General features: G+C 40.2%; 1 protein-coding gene across 3 annotated transcripts; it reads left to right on the forward strand.

Moving 5' to 3' along the window:
* The first annotated feature begins 3,629 nt into the window (after window positions 1-3,629).
* Window positions 3,630-13,161, forward strand: C14H1orf52 (chromosome 14 C1orf52 homolog). 3 transcript variants are annotated; one of them, XM_031465508.2, is made up of 4 exons: window positions 3,630-3,938; window positions 4,576-4,774; window positions 9,211-9,333; window positions 9,853-13,161. In XM_031465508.2, the coding sequence occupies exons 1-3, from the start codon at window positions 3,663-3,665 to the stop codon at window positions 9,303-9,305; spliced, it is 570 nt and encodes a 189-aa protein (XP_031321368.2). In that variant the 5' UTR covers window positions 3,630-3,662; the 3' UTR covers window positions 9,306-9,333; window positions 9,853-13,161. The 3 variants fall into 3 exon arrangements, with proteins under 3 accessions (XP_031321368.2, XP_010985471.3, XP_064349452.1); XM_010987169.3 differs by lacking the exon at window positions 9,211-9,333; XM_064493382.1 differs by lacking the exon at window positions 9,853-13,161 and having other exon boundaries at window positions 9,211-9,337.
* Window positions 13,162-13,364: the final 203 nt, after the last annotated feature.

Raw genomic sequence — 13,364 nt, forward strand, 5'->3', positions numbered from 1 at the left:
CACGTCCAGCATCAGAACCTGAAGCAGTAGGCAGGCACAAGGTGAGGAGGGTGTCTGTAGAAGGGCAGTCCAGCGCAGTGTGTCAGAGCCAAAGGAGGGGAAGCCAGGCATCCACATGAGGGGAAGACTAGCAGCGATGATGGAAGATTGGCTGCATACTTGGGGACTGAGCGAATAAAACGTTGAGGATAATGGGAGCCAGATTTCTCAACCTTGGAAAATGGAGTTACAAATATGGGATGCGAAAATGGAAAGGAATCCTGCAGTGTTGGATCACAATGAGAGGTATCAGCATGAACTCAAAGTTTTCAGTAGATAGAGAAATAAACAAAAAAATCATCAGTACTAGAGCAAACTCAAGTTACCTGCCTCCTGAGAGGATGCAGCGAGAACACATCACTTTCATTACATTCCTGCCAAAGATTCATAGCCTGAACCTAATCACTAGGCAACAACAGACAAACTCAGACTGAGGCATCTTCTCCAAAGAACTGGCCTGCAGTCTTCCAAATATCAAGGTCATGAACGATGAAGACTGAGAACCATTCCAAGTTGAAGGAAACTAAGAGACATAACCACTAAATACAACAAAGAAAGAAAAAATGTCTGCAATTGTCCAGGCAAAAGATGAGGGTAGTAGAGATAGAATTGGTTAAAAAAAAAAAAGTTTGGATTTGGAATATATTTTAAACTTGAAATGATAGGACCTTCTGACTTTTGTCCTGAGCACATGATTAATAATGGTACAACTTAAAGAGATGGGGAAGACCATGGGAAGTGTTGGGTGATAGGGGAAAGGATGAACAGTTCAGTTTTGGACATAGTTTTCAGTTGTCCCTGGCTGCATGACACAACACCTCAAATTTTAGTGGCTTAAAATAACAGTCACTTAGAACTAACATTGTAAATCAACTACAGTTCAGTAAAAATTTTAAAAAATAATAATAACAATCATTTATCTCATGATTCTGCCAGTTGGGCTGGACTTAGCTTCCTGGTTGTTCTGATGGTCTGTCCTAGGGTCATTGGCTTAGCTGGGGCTAGATGATTCCAGGTGACTGGACTCACATGTCTGGTGTCCTACCTGGCATGGATGCTTGAGCTGGGAGCTGGCCAGGGTTCTTTATCTGTTCATGGTATCTCTAGCCGGGTAGCTGGACCCCTTTACATGGCGGCTCAGGGATCCCAAGAGAGCAAAAGTGGAAGCATTCTATTCATCAAAGCAAGTGAGGAGGCCAGGCCAGATTCAGAGAGAAAGGGAGACAATACCTCTTGACAGAAGTGGGAGCATGCATGCGCAGGGATGGCAGGAATTGTTGGCAGCCGTTTGGGTAGCTCGTCTGCCACAATTATGTCAAGTTTGAGAGGCTTGCTACACTGAGGTTGGAAACTGGATACTGGAGTTTGTTGTTTAGGGAAGAATTCTGGACTGGTGGGAGTTATTAGCATAAAACTGTATTTAAAAATATGGGACTTGTTGAAATCACCTTGAAATGGAGGGTGATAGAAAAGAGTGGAAGGTCCAGGTATGAGCCTACGGTGCTCTGACATCTAGAGGTGAGACAGAGGAGGAGGCACCAGGGGAAACTGAAAGAACCCCGTGAAGTAGGGAGAGACATAAAGTGTGTGATCTACTGAAACACAAGAGAAAAAAGCGTTTCAAGAAGGAAGGCCTATCTTGTTAAAGGTCAAGCAAGAAGTGGTTGTTGGACTTGGTCACACAAAGGCTGTTGGTAACTTTGATCACAGGGACTCGTGTCACTCCAGTTGGGTACCTCAGTCCCGGAGGCGCTCAACAGTGGGCCAGGTTTTAAAGCCACAGGACAAATGTAGTTATATTTTTAGAGTGTCAGTTTTACTTAATGATAAGTAATTTAAAATTTTTTTGTATAATTAAAAGAGCTATACCAGGGACAAGTATATAACATTTGCATATATTTGCAAGATATTATACTATATTCCAAAAAAAATGTTATGCTCATGGGACTTTGGGCCACACTGTATCAACCTGACCTCCGGAGGGGCTGGAGCCTGAGGTCAGCCACAGGAATCAACTATGTCTACATGACCAGTCTCCAGATAAAACTGGAGACCAAGGCCTCCCCCACTGGCTCCAAGCATGTTGTCACATACCTTTGCCCCAGAAGTTACTACTGTCTGCACTTCCGCTGGGAGAAAACAACTGGCAACTCTGCATGTGGAAGCCGCCCACACTCTGCCCCCTGCACCTCTTCCCTGGGCTGATTTTAATCTGCATCCTTTTGCTACAATAAACCATAATCCTGAGCTGTTAGTGAGTTCTGTGAGCAAATTACCAAATCTGAAGATGCTTTTGGGGACTCCCAAACTTTGTACTTTGGGACCATCATTGTCCTCTGTCAACATAGGTACTTGGATGGAAATTTTTGAGAAACACGTATCTAGACCTATACCCTCAATTGTGATAATCCATGATATACACTGTTCATCTACTCAGTGACACCCACTGCGCTGGGTACTAGAAATATAAAAATGAACAAAGCACAATCCAACTCCGCCCCTGAAAGTGCTCCCAGACATCGTGCTATAGGACTGGGAAGGAGGAGTGAGTAAAATAGACATACTCTCTGCCTCCTGGAGTTGTGTTTCACGAAATGACAGGCATCTTTAAATTAAATGTGAATGTTTACACTGATACCAACTTTGCTGCTTTCATTTTGGTATCATTCCCTCTTAATTCACCAGGAGGAGTCAAAGATTTCTAGTTTCCCTGGTGGCAAGGCACATGGGTATGTCATTTACTAAGGGAGGGAATACAAATGCAGGAACAAGTTACGTGGAAAGACAAGTTACTGACCCTTAAGTAGGTGTTTGACACCCCAGCCCAATGTCCATATGGAAAGTTTAAGAGCCCAGAGACTGCGGTTGGAGACCCCAATTTGAGTCACAAGCATTGAGACAGTTAATGCCCTGAAAAGGGATGGTCTGACTTGCAAATTTGTGTAACACCATCTATAGATTGTTAGTAAGTATTGCTGAATGATGGTTTAGTATGTTGGGAAATACCCACGTTGAAGTGCCATACAGAGCAAAGCAGGCATGGAAGGAGGCTGACAATAAGCCAGAGAGTTTGGAGGACCCTTGGAGAGGTGGGATGCAGTCCAAGAGAAATTCCATCAAAGAGGCTGTTCAGAGTGCGGTGAAATGAGGTCAAGCAGGAAAGGATTCAGTCTGGGACTCGATGAGTCCACCTATAGAGGTCTTCCATAACAAATGAGGGAAGCACACTGAGAAATTTTTATTTTGAAGAGACGCAGCGGAGTTAGGAAGAAATCCTGGTCTCTCTAAGCAAGGTGGCAGTGAAAAAGAATTTCTAGCGCTTATGTGCCTTTAATAAATTCTTACTGAATGCTGAAAGTTTGGTTGGGACCACTGGCTCAGGACCTGTCTCTTCTCAGAGCTTCTCAGAAATGAGCAGTAGAACACCCTGCTTGGGGATGTGCGCGGCCCTGTCTACAGCCTTAGCGCCTCAGCCTGGGAGCAGGAGCGCGGCGCAGCCGCCAGGGGGCACAGGCGCGGGGCCTATCTGTCAAGCTTGGGCGGGGCCAACTGAGGGGCGAGCCCTGGAACGGCTTCCGGCTTCCGGCTTCCGGCGGAGCCCTCGGTTGTCCCGCGCAGCCGTCATGGCAGCGGAGGAGAAGGACCCCCTGAGCTATTTCGCGGCTTACGGGAGCAGTAGCTCAGGCTCTTCGGACGAGGAGGATAACAGCGAGCAGGAGGAAACGAGTCGCGGGGCCCCAGATCCGGCGAAGTCGGCGGGCGGCTGTGGGAACAAGGCGGAGAAGCGGCTGCCTGGACCCGACGAGCTGTTCCGGAGCGTGACTCGCCCGGCCTTTCTCTACAATCCGCTCAACAAGCAGATAGACTGGGAGAGGCACGTCGTCAAGGCGCCGGAGGAGGTGAGGCCCCGCACCCCGTTTCCCGGTCGTGGTCCCGGCCTCCGCCCCCTTCTTCCTGAGCCCCTCCTGGGGACCGACTGTCCGGCCCCCCACACGCAGTCACCTTCTGCGGGATGCCGCACCGCCCTCTCCCACTCCAGCCCTGGGGAGCCCGGGCCCCCTCCCCCAGCCTGGTGGGTGTCAGACCGGACCCGCAGCCCCCGCCCCCTTGTGCGGAGACCCAACCTCCGCGCTCGGTGCCCCGACCCCGCGCGGCGAGGACTAACGGTGGTGACTCCCCCGCCCCCCCTGCTGCAGCTTCTCCCCGAGACCCCTTCCCTTTGACGCCGAAGTGCCTGCGGTGCTGCCTCCAAGACAGTGTCTACTGCAGCCTCCTGAAGGGGTCAGCCTTGGCGTAGTATCTCTGAGACTGGATTCTTCTTTGGTAACTAAAAGTTATTAGCTTTATTCGTATAGGGAACCCTTTGGCTTTTCACGTAACAGTATTGTGATTTTGATGGAAAAATGTGCCTTTAAACCTTAAAAAAAAAAAAAAAGCAGCCTGAACAATAAGCGAACGGCAGGGAGGTGCATGTGCCCATACCGATTATAGGAACCTCGGTTCCTCACAGTGCTTCTTAATGTGTTTGCTTAACAGCCTCCAAAGGAATTCAAAATATGGAAGTCAAACTATGTACCACCTCCGGAGACCTACTCTACTGAGAAGAAACCTCCCCCTCCAGAGCTGGATATGGCAATAAAATGGTCTAACATATATGAAGACAACGGAGATGATGCCCCACAGAATGCTAAGAAAGCTAGGCTTCTGCCAGAAGGGGAGGAGACGGTGGAATCAGGTAAGGAGAGTCAGACTCCAGTAGTAATACCTTTTGGTCCCTGTGATGAAAAAGAATGAGATATTTAATTAATGAAATTTAAATCTAGAGAGTTAGCAAACTGATAATGATGGTCTTTGGATCCTTTTTGCTGTGTTTTTGAGAATGATCGTATATATTCAACTTTGAAGTGAAATCTTTGCTATCTCAGCTGGTAGAATACGTAATTTAGGGGTGCTTCATTGTTACAGCAGCATGAGTTAAGTCATGGAGTCTTTGTCGTGACTGCAGTTGTGAAGTGCTGAAGGCTTCGTTTTACGTTAAAGCAGTTGTGCTTTAGAGCCAAAATTGATGTAACAAAATGAAGTTAACTGAGTATTACTACTTAGTAATTAAAAATGGTAATAAGATTTCTTCTGCCCGCCCAGATATATCAGACTTTTTCATATGAATGTGGCAAGAAAGAGGAGATAATTTCCTTAAAAAAAAAAGTAATAATCAGAAAATGACTTAGTTGCCTTGCCTTAGTTCATAATATCGTAATTCCGTCTCCTGCTTGGACTGTAACTCCGCTTCTGTGCTTTTAGCCCTGCCCTATTCCATCTTTCACACTGCAGCTAGTGTTCACTTGCTAAAAGTCATTCCTGATTGTGTAACTCACTTGCTTAAAACCCTTTACTAACAACATAGAATCAAAGCCTCCTGTGATAGGCTTTTTTCCCACCCTCATTTCGAATGGCCCGCTTTCTAGCACTTTGAGATCTTAAATTCAAAACTGAATAGACCGTGCTGTTTTATTGTTCCATGCTTTTCAGTATATGTTGCATCTTACTCTGGAATGTTCTTCCCTCCCTCTTGAGCTAATGAGCTTATCCTTCAAAATCCAGCTATAAGAAAAAGACTCAGATATTACCTTCTTCTGGTTATCTGCTCCTCTGAACCTTGTATGTGCTAATGCTGTTGATTGCACTTAACCACCTTTCATGTGATCATTTGTTCCTGTCTTTTTTTTTTTTTTTTTTTTTTTTTACAAAAATGAGTTTCTTAAACAGCAGGGTCCAGGTGTTACTTACGTTTGTAATAGTGCATTGTAAGTATTCAGTGGATTATTATTGAATTGGATGAAATATTTTAGACTATCATTTTCTGAAAAAGTGTGTCATTCTTGTTAAACAAATTTCTGATTTTCCCATAATCCAGCTGCTACTTACTTAGCTTCTTTTGCAACAATGCAGAGTTTTGTTTGTTTCAGAAGAAAGGGTAACAAACTAGTAGAAGTTCCAGTTTTGATTCTACCTGGCTTTTCCATTTCTTTCACTGACTTCCTAGTGTGGATTAGAAGTCACTGATGAAGGCATATCTTCAGTAAATGGCATCTTTTTTGGAGATGCCAAATGAAGTGGACATTTAAAATACCTCATATTGTGAGGTATTTTATATAATTAATAAAAAACACTTTTGCATAAATTACCATCAAGTCTTATAACACCTTGCGAAACCGGATAGGGAAATGTGGAAGTGAGAGCTTATGTGATTTGTCCAAGGTCACAAGGCTAGAAAATGCCAAGCTCTAAGATAGAACCTTCACACAAATTTCCTAATTTGTTACTCTTAGAAACCTAGTGCACAAGTGGTACATGATTCGTTATTACTACTTTATAGACAGGAAGACAATCTCAGATTAAAAAATTTGCCCGAATTCACACAGCTAGGAAGAGGCAGAATAGGGATGCAAATTCAGGTCTTTAACTGGAAATGATGCCTTATTAAACTGGACTTTAGTCTCTTGACAGTTTCCAGCTTGAGAAATAGCTGTTTTGTAGGAAGAATGGCAGTAAGGCCGCTAGAGTTGATGTTCGGTCTTGGGTGTCACTGCCATAGGCCGGTGCTCTCCTGTCTTTGCTCTTGTACAGAAAAGTGAGGGTTATATACCAGGACAAACAAGTGGAAAGAATTACCTTTTTTTCCAGTTTGCCTGCTGAGTTCAGATAGAAGGCAATATGTGGCAAATAATGCTGCTGTTCCCACAGTTAATTTCTGACCTTTTGCTCATGTGACGGTCCTCCATTAGAAAGTGGATGTTGGCAATATCAAAAAACAAAGGACCCCAGCACTCAGCCAGCTTAAAGCTGTATCATAAGATTAAAAGATAACACTGAAATCTTCAATTTTGACTTTAATGTTGGTTATTGAATATAATATTTTCTTTTTGTAATAAATGCCTTCTCTTTTAGAAGTGATTTTTGCCATTTCAAATTCCCGTGCCATTTTTTTAACCTCTATTTTTTTATTCACAAAATATCTTGTATTAGAAACTCCACACTCTTAAATTATCTGATTTTTAGATTATCAAATTACTTTATTTCCACTTTTCCTTCTCATTCTCTGCCCTTCATCCTTTTTTTGCCAGTTAACTTCTTCCAGATAAAAGAAGCTGGGAAAGATTCAAATGGCTATAAAAATGTAGATCAGTAAGGCTTAGATATTTATTATAGCTTAATTAACATATAATAATCTTGAAAGCCTGGTTAAAGTAGATAATGCTTTTTTATGTAAAGAATTTACAGGGGGAGGGTATAGCTCAGTGGTAGAATGCACGCCTAGCATGCATGAGGTCCTGGGTTCAATTCCCAGTACCTCTACTAAATCAATAAACCTAATTACCTCCCTCCATTAAAAAAAATTTTTTTAATTAAAAAAAAAATTTAGAAAGTTAGTTTTTGTTAATAATTTAAACTTGTTTACCTACCTCAAGTGACATGAATTTCATAATAGAAAAATTATTTCATTACTAGTGCATCTGTAATATATGGCATAAAGTAGAAACTCGGTAGTTGATGAACGTTTCAGGGTCTGTTTTTTTTTTAAAAGGCAGTGCCTTATTATATCACTAGATGGCATTAGCTCTGTTAAGTTACTGATAGCAAGTTATTTTAATAAGCTCAGTAGTTTGAGTTTGCTGTATTCAGTAGGATAGTAAGTGGCAGATTAAAAGCAGAAGTGTCTCAGGACTGTCTTTTTAATATATGTTAACAGTGCATTTTCTAGTAGAGTTAGCAAGTAATTTCAGTTTTTAATATTACTACTGAAAATAATCTCAAAAGTCAAGCATAATGATGATTAAACTCTAATTCAAAAGCAAAGACCTTGGCTTGTTTAAATTGTGTGCTAAATCAGTTGGCTTTTAGAGCAAGTGTTTTTGTGTATACATGATAAACTACTGATTAAAACTTTGGTTTGTAAATTCCTGGGATGATTTGTTGATCTGAATTGTATTTTCTCTTACTGCCTACATAAATCTATCGTGCTCTATGAAATACATGAATAATATCTCCATGCTGTGTTTGAAGATGCATCACCTGCTGTTGGTACTTATTATTGTCCAGATCAACAAAGGAAGTAAATTCCGAGTATGGTACAGTTAGCAGAAGGGAACTGAAGGCTTAAGATTTTAAGTATATTTTTCCCATAGTGAGTTTGTGATTTGAAAACAAAACAAATGAACAAACCAAAAACAGACTCATGGATGCAGAGAACAAACTGGCGGTTGCCAGAGAGAAAGGAGGTGGGGGACAGGCAAAATTGGTGAAGAGGATTAAGAGGTACAAACTTCCAGCTGTAAAGTAAATAAGTGCCAGGGATGTAATATACAGCATAGAGAATATAGTCAATAATATTGTAATAACTCTGTAGGTCACAGACTTATTATGGCGATCATTTCATAATGTATAAAAATATTGAATCACTGTTTTATACACCTGAAACTAACATTGTGTGTCAATTATAATCCAATTAAAAAAAAGAATAGTGACAGAGCTCCCCAGTCTCTCTCAGAAAAATATTGAGAAATGACATGTAAAAATGACTGTAAAGCCCTTTTGTAAATGTGAATTGTTCAGTAATAATAGTAAAATTGGCATTGTTTGTTCTCTTGACTGTTAATAATACAATGGAAGTTGAAATGCAAAAAAAAGGTTTATGCTCTGATACCAGTGGGTTCCCAGATTTTTTTAATATGAAGTCCCCTTTCAACGTCAGAATATTTTATAAGCTACTACATGATAGTTACTGAACTTCAAGTATCTGTTGAGAAAAGTCAAAAGTACAATGAATTCAGTAATGTACTTAAAATTAATTTGTATTTTATAAACCATAATATTTTTTATGTGTTATTTATTCCATCTATATGGAGTTCTTAAAATAATGCCACGCATTTGTTCATGGCAGGGGAATTAGCATCTGGTCTGTGCTACCCTGTATTTTATTGAAACATAGTTGGATTGTTTTAATTGAATAAAAGGGCCCACTGTTTTAGGTTTGACAATATTTTTACTTATTAATGGGAAATTTTCTGTGGCTACAGATACTAATAACATTTTGGAAAAGTGTAAAGGACATGGTTTTAATTTGAGATACCCTCTCCACATCCCCCTCCCCCAATTCTCCATAATATGAAGGGGATAAGATGTCTGTCTGTCTGTTGCCTTCGGAGTATTCTGACCCTCCTAGGAATGGGGGAGAAAGTAGAACTACCTGCATAGGACAAAACTGAAAATGCAGTTTCAGTGAAACATCTGCCTGTGAGTGCTTTCTAACTTCAAAATGTAAGGGTTGGGGTGGGAGGGTGAGATACGGAGGGGAGCTGTTTGTTGGGGGGAGAGCAGATTGGCAGGGAAAGACCAGCTGATAGCCCCTTAGGTGATGCCATGGCTAAATTGATGGTTTTTTGGTAAAAAGAATAGATTATGCCCCATTCTTAAAGTGTAGATTATATATTTAAATATCTACAATGTGTACTGCAGAACATTTGGGAATAGCTTTATCAGAACAAATCTGATCTTCTCATTTTAAGCTGCCTTAATATTATAGCACTAAAGGATCACTTTGTGAATTTTGTATAACACTACAATTGAAAAAATTCCTTATTTTTACTTGTGATTAAAATCAAAGTTCTAAAAGATAATTTTTGTCTTTTGTTGGGAACCTTTAAATGAAACATTAATTGAGGATGATGATTTTGGTTTATAGAGTCAATGAAATTTTAATGCTTAACATTTTTTTAAAATTACTGATTGAAACTCTTCCTTTCCTGTTTAAAGATGATGAAAAAGACGAGCATACTTCTAAAAAGCGCAAAGTAGAACCAGGAGAGCCAACAAAGAAGAAAAAGTAGAAAACAAATGACAAGAAGTTTTGGACTGTGAAACTTGTTGAAATGGTTTTTCTCCGCAGATTAAGTTGATATTGTAAATTATCATGAAACAACATCTCCATGAAAGTACATGTTAATTAACTAATGAGTGTTGCTGCAGTAACTTTCCACTGTAGAATTCATTTTTTATTTAAAACTTATGTGTATTTAAAACTTAAATAGTGACTTTTGATTGTGAAATTGACAACACTTGGAAGCATTCTTGCTATCACAGAATTGGTGACATGCTTTGAGAGTTTGTCCCATGCTGACATGCCATTATTCTATGAACCTTTTATAAAGGAATATATTTTTAAAGTTAAATATATTGTAATGTACTGTGAACTTGTAGGGTGCTCTTCAACAGTGTTTGTACAGTGTAAATAGATCATGGAAATAAAAGTACCAATATTACTATTACTGCATAACATTAACATTTGAATATTTGTGACAAATACCCTCTTTGCCGTGTGACATTCTAATAGTACATATTACCATTTAGGGAGTGCCTCCTGTGTTCCAGGTGCTTTGTGCGTATGTTCTCTCTGATGCTCAGCCAAATAAGGCAGATGTTGGTAGCCTCATTTTATAACAGATTAATTTATCCAAGGTTACACAGCTATTGAGCAATGAATTTGGTGTTTATTAACTCAGGACACTTGAGCTACAAAAATATCACACTAAACCACCTATCTGCCAATCAGAATTTAGTCATCTTCTAAGAACTCCAGTTGCCATCTCTTCCAGGTCCTCTTCTGTGGTACTCAGTGGAGAGCGCCTCCCCCATTGTATTACTGCACTTATCAGATATGCCTTGTGTTCTGATTATTCATTAATTTCCCTCTTAAATAGTAAGGTTACCAAAGATAAGGGACTTCAATGAAGAGTTGCCAGGTGTAGCAAATAAAAATGTGAGACCCCTAGTTACATTTGGATTTTAGATAAACAACAAATGTTTTAGTATGTGCAGTATTTGGGACATACTTCTACTAAAAATTTGTTTATCATACATATCATAGGTAGTGGCATCAACTGGTAAAGCCTGAGTCCAGTGTGACAGACAAATGGAATTACGCAGTTGTGATTCTCCCATTTCCTGGAGAAACGTGTATCTGGATGCATGTAGTGGTGGAACAGATAACTCAGAAGTTACTGAAATTACAAGATTAAAAAAACTAACATGAACACAAACCTCAATTAAAAAAAAAAAAAAGCCCAGCAAGCCACTGTCAAAAATCTTTTTAACCTCTTTTTACTCCCCATTGGTTCAACTCCTAACTTATATCAATCAGTTTCTGACAACAAAAACTCACTATGTCAGTCCCTAGTGGTGCTTTGCACCTCCTTTCTGGAAGTAACAGAATGGGGGAGGGAGGAGCCACAGCTTCTTGGAGGGAGGGGATGTTCTGATAGACAGGTCAGGTAGAGACTACACTTGTGACGTAATGAAGCAGCTGTGGGAGGTGCGCACCCGTGCTAGTGCAGGTCAAGCCAGCTTTAAGTCAGGAGGGGAAGAGAATTCAGGAAGGAGGAGGCTGAATTTTGAGGGCAGTCTGACTTGGCCGTTTGTAGCTCGGGTTTCTTTTTAAAATACACCCACATAACAGAAGGGGAAATGAACTTGCTAATGGGTTGCTGTTGCTTCACCTTCTGCAGAAATATCCCCGGCCGGAAAATGGACTTCCATGTCATTCTCTACATCCATCACCACATTAGAAAATGGATTTTTTTTTCCCCTTCAGAGATGTCTTGGGGACGTATTTTAAGTGGTACTATAGGTAAGGAGCTGTTTGTTTCAGCTAGTGAAAACCCAGTGGAGAATCTTACAAAAATCTTATGTTGATAAGGAAAATCGTCTAGCCAAGTTGCTTCCTTTTTAGAGAATCAAGTCACTTGGTAATTTGTTTGTTTCCTCATCTTTAAGAAAAGGAACTTAAATCACAGCAGGCATGAAGGATTTTCTTTTGTGCAAGGGTAAAATCTGAGAAAGGAACTAAGCATTTGTGGGCCATATTTTAAAATTCAAAATATTAATAGCTTATAGAGTTTTATAGAAAACTTTAACTGGAATCAAAGAACATGACAGAAAATTTATGCTGCTTTTTAGCCATTAAAATACTAATATTATTTCGACTTCTAATCTTAACCCTTAATGCTGTGTAGTGCTTTTGAGTTAACAAAGTTCAATCATAGGTAGTATTTTATTTGCCAGAAACCGAAGTGGGTAAGTTTCATCATTTTCAAATTAAAGAATGGAAAATACGCCCGTGAGATGCAGCAGTACACTCACGATGGGCTGAGAGTTAGCTTCAGAGTCAGGCCAGACTGCATCCCATTCCATGTCGAATTGACAGAGTGCCTGCTGGATGCAAGGCATTATGATAACAACAAAGGTCTCATCTTCATTTTGGCAAAATCACATTGGTAGTTGTGGGGGAGGATGGATATGTAGGGTACAAATCGAGTCAGAAAGACTGGTTGCTGTTGTCCAAATAAATGTCTGCGTGAATTAAGGCATTGGAGAAGAGACACGGATTTGGAAACTGATAGTGTTTAGTTGAATATAATGGCTGAGTGAGTTTTCCTTTTATTACAAACTGTATACTTTTAATTAATATATGAATGTCACAATGCAGGTTTAGACATGACCTGTGTTACAATTCCGATAGATACAAAGCCCTAGCTATTTGCAAATGTAATTATTTTTATAAGTATCTGAATGAACTCAGCAACTTTGATAAGTCAGAAGCTTTGACCAAGTTGAATCCATAACTAACTTTAAAATGTATCATTGGTGGTATTTGGGATTTTAGAGTTTTGTATCCATAATGAATTGCTTTCATCCCTCCATTATCTCTTAGTACTGAAGTTGCAGACATTCCGACATAAAGGTGTTACACACCCAGCAAATGTTTTGGACTTTGTGTTAAATTCTAAAGTTTTCTTCGCTTCCCTCCACATACTCTCCCAATGTGAGGCACTGCGTTTGTATTTTAATGCAAGAGAGAGAGATCAAGAGACCTTGTATGTAGTCTGCAGAGGGGGAATTTTGCCTCTGTTGTTTGCTGACTAGAACAGAGCATAGCACATAGTGGGCACTCAGTATAATTGCTAAGTGTTGATGGTAAGCTGAATTCCTCACCCTCGGCTTAAGGGTGATTTCTAAAGGCTTGTGTTTTCAGTTATATGGACCAATAAATCTTGAGAATTTAAACCAGTTTGAGTTTAAGTTTTGTGTCATTTTTCAATCAAAAACGTCCTAATTGATGTGAAACTCTTTGTACTCCTTTGGTTTCTTCCAGGGCTGCACGCTCTCCTGGTTCTCTTCTCTGTTTCTTCTCTCTGGCTCCTCTTCCACCCACCTTCAAGTCCCCTACGTTTTTCTCATTCTCTACACTGGCTCTTGACGACGTCAGTCAA

This window comes from Camelus dromedarius, chromosome 14 (assembly GCF_036321535.1).
Source record: "Camelus dromedarius isolate mCamDro1 chromosome 14, mCamDro1.pat, whole genome shotgun sequence".
In the NCBI taxonomy this organism is placed as follows: Eukaryota; Metazoa; Chordata; class Mammalia; order Artiodactyla; family Camelidae; genus Camelus; species Camelus dromedarius.